The 12,773-nt window shown below is 39.0% G+C and overlaps 1 protein-coding gene across 1 annotated transcript; it reads right to left on the reverse strand.

Moving 5' to 3' along the window:
- Window positions 1–4,888: 4,888 nt before the first annotated feature.
- On the reverse strand, window positions 4,889–12,519 carry LOC138661614 (mucin-2-like). Its single transcript, XM_069746438.1, has 3 exons — window positions 8,725–12,519; window positions 6,379–6,473; window positions 4,889–6,081 (listed from the first exon to the last, which is right to left on the reverse strand). The coding sequence occupies exons 1-3, from the start codon at window positions 12,323–12,325 to the stop codon at window positions 5,851–5,853; spliced, it is 3,927 nt and encodes a 1,308-aa protein (XP_069602539.1). The 5' UTR covers window positions 12,326–12,519; the 3' UTR covers window positions 4,889–5,850.
- Window positions 12,520–12,773: the final 254 nt, after the last annotated feature.

Below are 12,773 nucleotides of genomic sequence, written 5' to 3' on the forward strand. Positions count from 1 at the left end.
ATCGTCTACTAAAGCTGCTGGCCGCCAGCAGTGTCAGCAACTGATATCAACCACATTCTCCTAAATGTAGAGAAGCTGCAGTCTCCTGCCTACCAGCTATTCCTGGTACCTGTGCGGGAATATAGAGTCATTGTCCTACAGCCGAGTTCCTAGAACTCATACCTTCATTATCAGCAGAGGTGTGCCATTATTGTACGATGAGTGTGTTATACAATATGGATTCTTATGGGACTGCTGCCCAACAACCAATCAATAATTAGCATTTCAAAAAGTCATTGATAATTTAACATGTCATTGTAGGTTACATAATTATATGTTTTGAATGCGTTGTATACAGTCTCTTCAGTCTTTTCTCATATTGTCGCCTCCTTCCATCTCACATAAGTTTTTATCCTTTACGTTGCCTTCCAAGGACTGTGTATGTCAGCCGATTTCTGACCTTCACCATGACCTTCGTCATTTTTGTTACATTATTTTTCTAAATGAGGTTCTATCGCCCTCATGCTCTGTACACTCTACTATAATAGTCTCTAAATAATATCTACATTTCTATAAGTATTTATGGCACTAAATATTAAATTCAGACTTAACTAGATAATCATTTGGAATCTTTGAGGGATCCCCAAGGAATCTTGAATTACCATTTGGGCATTGGACAAAGTTTCCATTTTACAGTCTTCTTTTAGTTACTCTATTGTGTTTACCGCTTCCTATGTATGGTTTTTATCATTTACAATCTTACTTTATTCGTCATTATAAAACCAGTGAGTGTTTATAGCACATTCTGTGGTCACCTGGAGAGTCATAAGGACAAAATATGGGTTTTTTACCCCCGTTAACTGTCTGAGTCCTTACCTTACCAAGCATGTTGGGCGCGGATTCTAGTTTTACTGATTGCTGAGTAACGAGTACATCCGAGCACCCATATGCTTAAGTGATAACCGAGTATCACCGAGCACGTTCGCTCATTCCTAATTATAAATAAAAGGAAAAATGCCTTTGATCTACCACCAACCCCCATGGTGTCTATCACTTAATTTTGTGTCTTGAATTTGTAGAAAAGTAATATGCCAAACTTTGTAAAGCAAAAAAATATTTTATATAGCATTTGTGATGTAGTGATAGCCTTTATCAACAGTGTCTGATGTGTCAAGTTACAAAAGTCTCACACTTGGAAAACCCCTATCACATTTTATAAGCATTAAGTTTAATTCAATTGTCTACAGAAATGTCTAAGCAACTCTGGTTTCCTCACTACTTACATTAATATTCTAGATCTGTGACTCATTAAAGTGATCACAATGAATCAGGCCCTCTCTGATCTGAAGTGTCTGATAATGATGAGTTTCATTTTCGCAACAAGTAAACTCATCATGTAAAGTTTATTTATTATTGAAAGGAGCTGTTCATTATTGTGGGAATGGTCTACTAACAATGCTGTGATCCCAGTGACCAGTTGTGATCAATGGGGAAGGTCATCAGTAGAGTTGAGCAAATTTTTCAAAATTCGGTTCGGATTATGATCGTCGGCAAATATTGTTTTTGCAGTATTCACCAAACACAGCCGAACGTCATTGGCGTCAATGGAAGTAGTAATGAGCAAATTTGTTAGGAAACAATCGTCAAACATAAATTCGGCACAAATAACCTACCAATATGGCACGAATATGGCAAATTCAGATTCAGCGATCAATTCCGAACATATTCCGAATGAATTTTAGGTTTTTTACATTCATTTTTTTTCTTCCTTGTTCCAAGGGCTATAATATTTTTTGGTTTCCATTGGGCTATTTTTTTGTGGGACGAAATGTAGTTTTGAATGATACCATTCCCTTCATTCTACAATATACTGAAAAAACGGGGGGGGGGGGGATCCAAGTGAAATGAAATGGTGAAAAAATGCAATCCCACCACTGCATTTCTCATTTTGGTTTTAAATTGTTCAATACGCGGCAACAAAAATATTCTCTGGGTCAGTACGATTACGGCGATACCAGACTTTTATAGCGTTTTTATGTTTCAGTGGTGAAAAAGATTCACCATCTAAGCTGACCAGCTATTCACCTAATCTCCGCTTCCCCAATTTTCCTCCTTTCCAACCGTTTCATGCTGTCCTCCCTTAGGCTGCCCTCAATCTGACCCGTCCCTCACTATTTATTAAAAATGAAGAAGCTAGCCCCTTGTAAAGGGGAAAGTGATCCTTTTAATTTATAATATTAGTTTTGGTACAATCATTGTAAGTAGAAAAAAAATGTAATTTGAGACCATAAGTTTAAAATCCACAAATTGTCAAGAATGTACATGTATAAGTCAGAATGATCTGTTCGTAGAGTAGTTGATGACTGAAAATTGGTAGATGGTTCTGCTTTAGAAATTGAGGATTCAGTAGAAGTTGGCGCTACAGTAGTACTTGGTGAATCAGTGGAAGTAAGCATTAAGTCAATAAATGTGGTTTCTTCAGGGTGTCTTCTTCTGCACTTTCTCTTCTGTTATCATTTATTAATAAAATATTTATTCCTCATTTTGTTGTCTTTTTTACTGAATTTTTTAAGTTAGTAATATGCTACAGTAGTATTGCTGGTAATAGTACCTCTATTGTTGGTAAAATATTTGAAGGGTTTCTGAGGGATGTTATTCTGGATTATCTCAATGAGAATAACTGTTTAACTCCATATCAGCATGGGTTTATGAGAAATCGCTCCTGTCAAACCAATCTAATCAGTTTTTATGAAGAGGTAAGCTATAGACTGGACCACGGTGAGTCATTGGACGTGGTATATCTCGATTTTTCCAAAGCGTTTGATGCCGTGCCGCACAAGAGGTTGGTACACAAAATGAGAATGCTTGGTCTGGGGGAAAATGTGTGTAAATGGGTTAGTAACTGGCTTAGTGATAGAAAGCAGAGGGTGGTTATAAATGGTATAGTCTCTAACTGGGTCGCTGTGACCAGTGGGGTACCGCAGGGGTCAGTATTGGGACCTGTTCTCTTCAACATATTCATTAATGATCTGGTAGAAGGTTTACACAGTAGAATATCAATATTTGCAGATGATACAAAACTATGTAAAGCAGTTAATACAAGAGAAGATAGTATTCTGCTACAGATGGATCTGGGTAAGTTGGAAACTTGGGCTGAAAGGTGGCAGATGAGGTTTAACAATGATAAATGTAAGGTTATACACACGGGAAGAAGGAATCAATATCACCATTACACACTGAACGGGAAACCACTGGGTAAATCTGACAGGGAGAAGGACTTGGGGATCCTAGTTAATGATAAACTTACCTGGAGCAGCCAGTGCCAGGCAGCAGCTGCCAAGGCAAACAGGATCATGGGGTGCATTAAAAGAGGTCTGGATACACATGATGAGAGCATTATACTGCCTCTGTACAAATTCCTAGTTAGACCGCACATGGAGCACTGTGTCCAGTTTTGGGCACCGGTGCTCAGGAAGGATATTATGGAACTAGAGAGAGTACAAAGGAGGGCAACAAAATTAATAAAGGGGATGGGAGAACTACAATACCCAGATAGATTAGCGAAATTAGGATTATTTAGTCTAGAAAAAAGACGACTGAGGGGCGATCTAATAACCATGTATAAGTATATAAGGGGACAATACAAATATCTCTCCGAGGATCTGTTTATACCAAGGAAGGTGACGGGCGCAAGGGGGCATTCTTTGCGTCTGGAGGAGAGAAGGTTTTTCCACCAACATAGAAGAGGATTCTTTACTGTTAGGGCAGTGAGAATCTGGAATTGCTTGCCTGAGGAGGTGGTGATGGCGAACTCAGTCGAGGGGTTCAAGAGAGGCCTGGATGTCTTCCTGGAGCAGAACAATATTGTATCATACAATTATTAGGTTCTGTAGAAGGACGTAGATCTGGGGATTTATTATGATGGAATATAGGCTGAACTGGATGGACAAATGTCTTTTTTCGGCCTTACTAACTATGTTACTATGTTACTATGTAATTAGAGTTGGTGGTCAAGCCATGAATCGAACCCTGACAACATGTTAGGAACAGAAAGTGACATAAAAAGGTGATAGAAATCAAAGCATCAGTTTCATGAATATCAAATCCAGGAACTTGCTTGCATCATTTAAAAATACATGGTCAACCAGTTTTCTCATGGACCTCAGGCTTAGGCAGGGGAATGTTTAGTGGTCCACTGCACAGGAAATTCCAGCCATTCTCTTGGACTTACAGTCAGCGACAGAACAGTATCCCTGATCATATTCATTAACACCAGCGTTTCATACATTTTTGAACCCTTTTATTATTGAAGTTAGTGATTGGCCTCATTTGGACTAGCCAGAATTGTAAATTTGGGGAACAATTGTAATGGATTTGATGGTAAATGATGAATTTGATAGCACACAAATATCATACCGAATACATGTTTCTTTGTGTCTGGAGGCCACTTAATGGTATTTTTCAAGTCAGAATGAAGTTCCATAATTGGTCATTTTTAAGATCACTAAACATTGGCAGAACCAGGGTCTTCTGACCATTGAGTGGCACCCCAGTAAGGAATAGATGATGTGGATATATGACAATGTATGTGTGTGATTTTATTGTTTTTTGGTGGATTAATGAAATACACGGCCATTTGAGCAACTCACTTAAAATATAAGCTTTTGTCTTTGAATTGATTCCATCTAATAGTTTGGTCTATGGACTTAAATAGGTTGAGCATTTCTGTCCTAAAGCAATACTCTGGTTCAAAATCGAGGTGGCGAAGCATGTTTGCTCTTCCCTCCTCAAGAGGCGCAACACAATGTATCGGTAAAAAACCAGTTTTTAAGTAAATGATCCAAGGACCTTGGTTTAAAATAAAAACATTTAAATAAAGTTTATTTCATGTAGTTACAATATTACATCCTTCATATATAGATATATATAAATAAATACAGAGATCATTCTCAAAAGTAAAAAAATTTCATATCTTTTACAATTACGGTAAAACAAAAATGAAAGACTTTATCAAACATGACTTTCAAATAAGTAGAATGGCCTCCAGCCCTGCTGGAAACTTATTATAAAACAATACATTGAAATAAAAAGAGCTTTAGAAACTGATGGCGCATTCATAGAATTAGCTGTCGACGTTTATTAAGTTTTGGTCCAACCTAACTTTTGAGAAGTCAAAGTACCAATGGTAGACAAGCAAGGGAAGAAAACAATATCAAAAAGGCCAACATTTCGGCTGCTTCCTCCATTAATGACAGTGTGAACTACGGAGATAGCCCAGCTGTAAACTGTACTAGAGCGAAAAGCTACATTTTCGACCATCTCTACTATTCGCTTACTTTCTTAGCCATTATTGGCTTCATTTGACTGGTACATTTTAAACAACTTCTATAATCAAATATTTATAGTTATAAGTCATTAATACTTGGGACAAGGAGATTGAGATAAGTAAAATTGCATATTGAATTAATCTTGCATTGTGGTGATTGTGTAGTAATTGCACAGGACGTTGGGGAGATGGTTGTCTAGATGGTCACCAAAGCAGTTGACTTGGTCATCACTAATATGGTTGTCTTAATAGATATCTTAGTGGTTAATATCATGATTTGTTTGGATGAGGCTCTGACAGCAATGAACACTCTGGTCAAGTTATTCGGTCAAAGAAAATTGAATAAAAATAATACTGAGTGCATCATCTCAAGTCATAAATGACAGCAATAGTCAAAGTGAAAGGATTTCTTCATAATAGGTGAACCAAGTGTAGGCAATGTAGAAAGTTGGAGGACTATTCCTTCTCTCATCTTTGCAGCCGAATGGGTATCCGTTTGGTTTACAAAGTGAGCGCCAGTATCTTTGATTCGGGTAACAAGTTGGTCAACGGAGCGGTTGACGAGGTGGTTGTCTTGGTTGCAATTCCGGTCGATTAAAACGAGGGAGTTCAGAGTTATTGCTCATAAAGTTACTATGAGTATGGTATGTTGGATATGTTGGGGCTGGCATAGTGACTGTGGTAGTCGGCAAAACACTGATGGCAGTAGGTGCAACAGTTGGAAGGGTGTATGTGCCAAAACTCAGGAAACTTCCAAAACTAAATAAAGAAAAGACCTGCGACAAAAGCAAAATTTCTGATTATCAGCTTTTTTCCATATTGTACAGTCGTTATCAAAGATTTCTTTTAACTATAAGTAAAATACCTTTTAATATGGCTGAGGTTGACTTTGGACCCTTACGGGACTAACAAGCTTTCCCAGACCTCAAGTTACTATATATTCTTACAGGACTATATGTCGACTATTCAGACACATGAAGAAAGCCGGTCTCCGGAATACAGATACAGATACAGTATAGTAAAGTTACTAATTGTACAATATCCATTTAATTTAAGATATGACTGATACTCACAAAAGATATTGCAACTACTGCCAAAATAGCGCCAAGTGCAACACCGCCTGATATTAGAATTACTCCCCAAAACGGAAGGCGTTCATCAACAGGACCTATAAATAAGAGCAGACATATAATTATATTATAAACGTTGGTATCAAAGAACTACTACCAGAAGATTTATATGAAAACTCTATTATTATGTGCCAAAAATTAGGGAAAAAGAGAAATATCTAATTCTGCTGCCCATTAGCGATAACTATATCATTTGGTGTGGTTCCATTTGCACTAACTTACTAAATTAAGTCTGTCAATTTTGTCAGATTTCAGACTAATTATTGGTAAAGTGAAGAAAATGCTAAGCAAATTGGGTAATCGGGCACAGCTGGTCATTTATCAATAGTGCCAAGATGAAGGACACTCAATTTACAGGGTTGACCGGGCCCTCTAGATATGTAGAGCTTATCTGGGGACCTTAAGTTTACATTCTACAAAAGAGAACAATATTTGATGGTGAATTTGGAGCTAAACATTTACCACCATGTCTTTGGTTGATAACCTATTAGACCTTAATAATGATATGTCCTAGGATGGAAGCAGCATGGATCCTTGTTGCAAGAGTTTGGTTTGGTAGAAATGGAGGTTGTAAAATGAAAGAATCTCAAGATCCTCTTTTTCTCCTCCCTCTCCTTTCTGAATTTGCAGAGGAAAGTCATCAGAGAGAATCTGTGTATAGATATGTATGAGTAATATGTATTTTATGTGTGCACGAATGTGTGTTTTGTGGATATGTTGCTGTATAAATAAATGTGTTATGTGTGTAATTTCTATGTAATGTGTGTCTACTGTATGTGTGAAATTTTATGTCATGTGTATATAGTATATATCTACTGTAGGTGCATAATTTATATGTGTATTGTATACATTTCTGTAATATGGGTATAGATGTGTATATTTTTTGAAAGTATGCATGTGTATGCCATACACTTAGGCACTATGAGTATTAAAGATGATCACAGTGATTTGAGGCAAATTTTTAAAAATTCTTTCAACCCAGCAAACTCAAATAATATGCAATTCGCTTCAGGTGAATTGTCGAAAATGGAAGGCTTCCCCATAAAGTCTTCTAGTTATCACATCACAAGCTATAGCACAGCCAAGCAGAAGAGATATTATCAACAGAAGCAGATTCAGGAAATGCAGCGGCCATTTTGCGATGAATCTGAATAGTGAGGGAACGTCTCAGCTCACAGGTTAGCTATAAAGATAGTGGGAGAAAGTCATAAAGCACTGCATAAAGTGTGCAGTTTTGTGAAGATTAGTGTGTTACAGCACCATATTTAAGATGAAGGTGTAAGGAAAAGAGAAAGATGTAAATGGTTCTATGTGAATGAAATGTGGGACTACAGAATAAGTGTTTCTTATAGGTCACAAGTACCCTAGTGTAACTCTTGACTGCCTACAATAAAAGAGGACAGAACAGAAGGGTTGTCATGTTCAACAGGATACATCATCCAACTGTTAGGCTACTTTCACACTTGCGTCGGTACGGGGTTGTTGCCATGCGTCGGCCCGACGTACTGACGCAAACTGTAAAAAAAATGAACAACGGGGGCAGCAGATGCAGTTTTACAACGCATCCGCTGCCCCCATTGTAAGGTCCAGGTAGGAGCGGGCGGAGTTCCGGCCGAGCATGCACGGCCGGAAATGGCAGACTTGACGCACAAAAAAACATTACATGTAACTTTTTTTGTGCCGACGGTGCGCCAAAACATGACGCATCCGTCGCACGATGGATGTGACGTGTGGCGATACGTCGCAATGCGTCGCTAATGAAAGTCTATGGAGAAAAAAGGCATCCTGCGGGCAACTTTGCAGGATGCCTTTTTACTCCAAAACGACGCATTGCGACGTACGTCAAAAAACGCTAGTGTGAAAGTAGCCTTAGGTGACAGAGTTTTGTCCGACATATAGTCCATCCAGGTAATTTTTCATGTTGATTGTGGGGACACAATGGCCATTGAATTTTCTTTTTTTTCTTGAAAAGTAAAGTTTAGTGGTCACAAAATGAATAGTAAATAATATAATTTATGTTGTGTAAAATCTAAATCTATCATGGTCCATGGATGTAGATCTCAATAACTGTATCGGAGTGCGTGTCTTGTAAAACTTCATGCCCTTCTGATAGTAGGAAATTATCAGCATTACAGACAAACAAAAAATTTTGGTTCATTTTCAGCAACCAGATCTTAAAATTGGTGCGTACACACAGTATGTATCCTTGCATTGCATAATTCAGTCCAGCTAGAATAACAATTTAAATATTAAAATATAGAATGGTGTCACGCCCTGTTTTATACTTACTATTGGAGGTTGTTGTATTTTGTTCTGGAGCAGTAACGGGTCTATTTGAGGCAATTGGAGCTGTAGCAGTAGCTGTAGTCGTGCGTCGTACCTCAGAGGTTGAAGTTGTTGGAGAAACTGTTGATGTTGTTGTTCCAGTAGTTGTTGTTGATGCCACAGTAGTAGGTTGTGCTGGAGAAGTAGTTGTTGCTTCAATAGCAGTAGTAGCTATGGTAGATGTTGGTGCTCGAACTACGGTTGATGCTAGATTGGAAGTTGTTGATGCTGGAGTAGAAGTCAGTCCTGAAGTAATTGGAGCTATAGAAGAAGTTGGCACTGCAGTTATTGTTGGAGCTTGTGTAGTGGTCAAAACTGCAGTAGTAGTAGGAGTTGGAGTTAAATTTAGGCCTAGAGTTGATGCTTTAGATGAAACTGGAGTTGTTGGATCTGCACTACTAGTTGGTAATGCAGTAGTAGTTGGAGCTGGAGCAGTAGTTGTAGATGTAGTAGTTAGTGCTGAAGTAGTAGTTAGCACTGACGTAGTAACTAAACCTGCAACTGTAGAAGGAGACAAAATTGTAGTTGGCTCTACACTAGTAGTTAATGCTTCAGAAGAAGCTGGGACTTCAGTGGTAGTGGACTTTATAGTAATAGCTGGAAATACAGTTGTAGTTGGGGCTATAGTAGTAATTGGGACTTTAGTCATAGTGGACTCTATAGTAGGCGTTGGCAATACAGTTGTAGAAGGAGCCCCAGTAGTAGTTAGCGCTACAGTAGTTGCTGGGATTTCTGCAGTACTTGGTTTTAAAGTATTAGTTTGGACTAATGTGGTAGTTGGTGTTTCGGTGGTGCTTAGTGCAATGGTAGTAGTTTGGGTTTCAGTGTTTGTTGTTGGCACGATGGTCATAGTTGAGGCTTCTTTAGTAGTTTGTGCTAAAGTAGTTGTTTGTGCTTCAGTGGTAGTTGATGCAATGGTATTAATTTGGATTTCAGCAGTAGTTGGAACTTTAGTAGTAGTTTGTGGTGTAGTTGTAGTTGGTGCTTCAGACATAGTTGGGATTTTAGTAGCAGTTGCCAATACAGTAGTAATTGGGGCTTCGGTAGTTGTTGGTGCTTTAGTGATAGTTGGTGCAATGGCAGTAGTTGATGCTTCTGTAGTAGTTGGCGCTAAAGTAGTAGTTGAAATCTCAGTAATAGTTGTTGCTTCAGTAGTGACTGATGTTGGTGTTTCAGAAGTAGTTGTGACTTCAGTAGTAGTTAGCCCTACAATAGTAGTTGGAACTTCAACAGTAGTTGATCCTTCAGTAGTAGTTGGCGCAATGATAGCAGTTTTAGTAGTAGTTGGTGGTTCAGTTGTAGTTGGTGCTTCATTAGAAGTTGTGACATCAGTAGAAGTTGGTTCTACAGTAATAGCTGTGACTTCAGTAGAAGTTTGATCTACAATAGCAGTTGGCAATACAGTTATAGTTGGAATGTCAGCGGTAGTTGATGCTTCCGGGGTAGTTGGAGCTTCAGTAGTAGTTAGTGCAATGGTACTAGTTTGGGTTTCAGTAGTTGTTGGCACAATGGTAATAGTTGAGGCTTCAGTAGTAGTTGGTCCACTCGTAGTTGGTGTTTCTGTAGTAGTTGGTGTGTCAGTGGTTTTCTGTGCAATGGCAGTTTGAATTTCAGTAGTAGTTTTTGGCACAAGACTAGTAATTGAGGCAGTAGATGGCTCTACAGTTGAAGTTATGAATACAGTTGTAGTAGGAGCTTCAGCAGTAGTTGCTGTAGTGGTAATTGTTGGGACTTCAGTAGTAGTTGGTGCAATGGTATTATTTTGATTTCCGGGAGAAGTTGTTGACACAATGGTAGTAGTTGAGATTTTTGTTGTAATTTGGGCTTCAGTAGTAGTTAGTGTTGCAGTTGTAGTAGGTGCTTCAGTAGATGCTGTGACTGCTGCAATGCTTGGCTCTACAGTAACAGTTGTGACATCAGTATTAGTTAGATCTACAGTAGTAGCTGACAATGCAGTTGTAGTTGGAGCTTCAGTGGTAGATGATGCTTCCAGGGTTGTTTGCGTTTCAGTAGTAGTTGATGCTTCAGTAGTAGTAGGTGCAATGGTACTAGTTTGGGTTTCAGTAGAAATTGTTGTCGAAATGGTAGTCATTGCGGCTTCTGTAGTAGTTTGGGTGTCAGTAGTATTTGGTGGTGCAGTTGTAGTTGATGCTTCAGTAGTAGATGTGAAATCAGTAGTAATTGGCTCCAAAGTTGTAGTTGGAGCATCAAAAGTAGTTGGTGCTTCAGTGGTAGTTAATACTTCAGTAGTTGTTAGTGCTTGAGTAGTGGGTGAAACAATGGTAGTAGTTGGGGCTTCAGTAGCAGTTGGTGATGCAGTTGTAGTTGGTTCTTCAGTGGTTGTTATGGCTTCTGTAGTAGTTGGCTCTACAGATATAATTGGCAATACAGTTGCAGTTAGAGCTTCAGTGGTAGTTGATGATTCCAAGGTTGTTTGCGTTTCAGTAGTAGTTGATGCTTCAGTAGTAGTAGGTGCAATGGTAGTGGTTGTTGGTGCTTCAGTAGTAGTTGTCGCAATGGTACTAGTTTGGGTTTCAGTAGTAATTGTTGTTAAAATGGTAGTCATTGAGGCTTCTGTAGTAGTTTGGGCGTCAGGAGTAGTTGGTGGTGCAGTTGTAGTTGATACTTCAGTAGTAGTTGTGAAATCAGTAGTAGTTGGTGCAATTGTACTAGTTTGAAATTCGGTAGTAGTTGTTGGCAAATTGGTAGTAGTTGAAGCTTCTGCAATAGTTTGGGCTTCAGTAGTCATTGGTGGTGCAGTTGTATTTGGTGCTTTAGTAGTAGTTATGACTTCAGTAGTAATTTTCTCCACAGTTGTAGTTGGAGCTTCAAAAGTAGTTGATGCTTCAGTGGTAGTTAACACTTCAGTAGTTGTTAGTGCTTTACCTGTGGGTGACACAATGGTAGTGGTTGGGGCTTCAGTAGCAGTTGGTGATGCAGTTGTATTTGTTGCTTCAGTGGTAGTTATGGCTTCTGTAGTAGTTGGCTCTACAGATGTAATTGGCAATACAGTTGTAGTTGGAGCTTCAGTGGTAGTTGATGCTTCTGTAGTAGTAGCTTCAATGGTATTGGTAGTTGGGGCTTCAGTAGTAGTTGGTGCACTTGTACTAGTTTCTGTAGTAATTGTTGTCACAATGGTAGTCGTTGAGGCTTCTGTAGTAGTTTGGGTGTCAGTAGTAGTTGGTGGTGCAGTTGAAGTTGGAGTTTCACCAGTAGTGGTTGCTTCAGTGGCTGCTGATACTTCAGTAGTTGTTAGTGCTTGAGTAGTGGGTGATACAATGGTAATGGTTGGGGCTTCAGTAGTAGTAGGTGATGCAGTTGTAGTTGGTGCTTCAGTGGTAGTTATGACTTCTGTAGTAGTTGGCTCTACAGATGTAATTGGCAATACAGTTGTAGATCGAGCTTTAGTGGTAGTTAATGCTTCAAAGGTTGTTTGCATCTCAGTAGTAGTTGCTGCTTCAGAAGTAGTAGGTGCAATGGTAGTGGTAGCTGAGGCTTCAGTAGTAGTTGGCGCAATGGTACTAGTTTGGGTTTCAGTAGTAATTGTTGTCAAGATGGTATTCATTGAGGCGTCTGTATTAGTTTGGGTGTCAGTAGTAGTTAGTGGTGCAGTTGTAGTTGATGCTTCAGTAGTAGTTATGAACTCAGTAGTAATTGGCTCCACAGTTGTAGCTGGAGCTTCAAAAGTAGTTGATGCTTCAGTGGTAGTTAATACTTCTGTAATTGTTAGTGCTTTAGTAGTGGGTGATACAATGGTAGTGGTTGACACTTCAGTAGAAGTTGGTGATGCTGTTGTAATTAGAGCTTCAGTGGTAGATGATGCTTCCAGGGTTGTTTGCGTTTCAGTAGTAGTTGATGCTTCAGTTGTAGTAGGTGCAATGGTAGTGGTAGTTGGTGCTTCTGTAGAAACTGGTGCACTGGTACTAGTTTGAGATTCAGTAGTAATTGTTGTCAAAATAGTAGTCGTTGAAGCTTCTGTAGTAGTTAGGGCAACACTAGTAGTTGGTGGAGCA

The sequence above is a fragment of the Ranitomeya imitator genome, chromosome 2 (genome assembly GCF_032444005.1).
Source record: "Ranitomeya imitator isolate aRanImi1 chromosome 2, aRanImi1.pri, whole genome shotgun sequence".
Classification (NCBI taxonomy): domain Eukaryota; kingdom Metazoa; phylum Chordata; class Amphibia; order Anura; family Dendrobatidae; genus Ranitomeya; species Ranitomeya imitator.

Coding starts and splice junctions, on each gene's coding strand:
- LOC138661614 (XM_069746438.1), bottom strand. CDS start 12,325: ATGAATACCATCTTGACAACAATTACTACTGAAACCCAAACTAGTACC. Junction 6,474..8,724: donor AAATACAACAACCTCCAATA/GTAAGTATAAAA, acceptor TCTTATTTATAG/GTCCTGTTGATGAACGCCTT. Junction 6,082..6,378: donor CAGTAGTTGCAATATCTTTT/GTGAGTATCAGT, acceptor CTTTTGTCGCAG/GTCTTTTCTTTATTTAGTTT.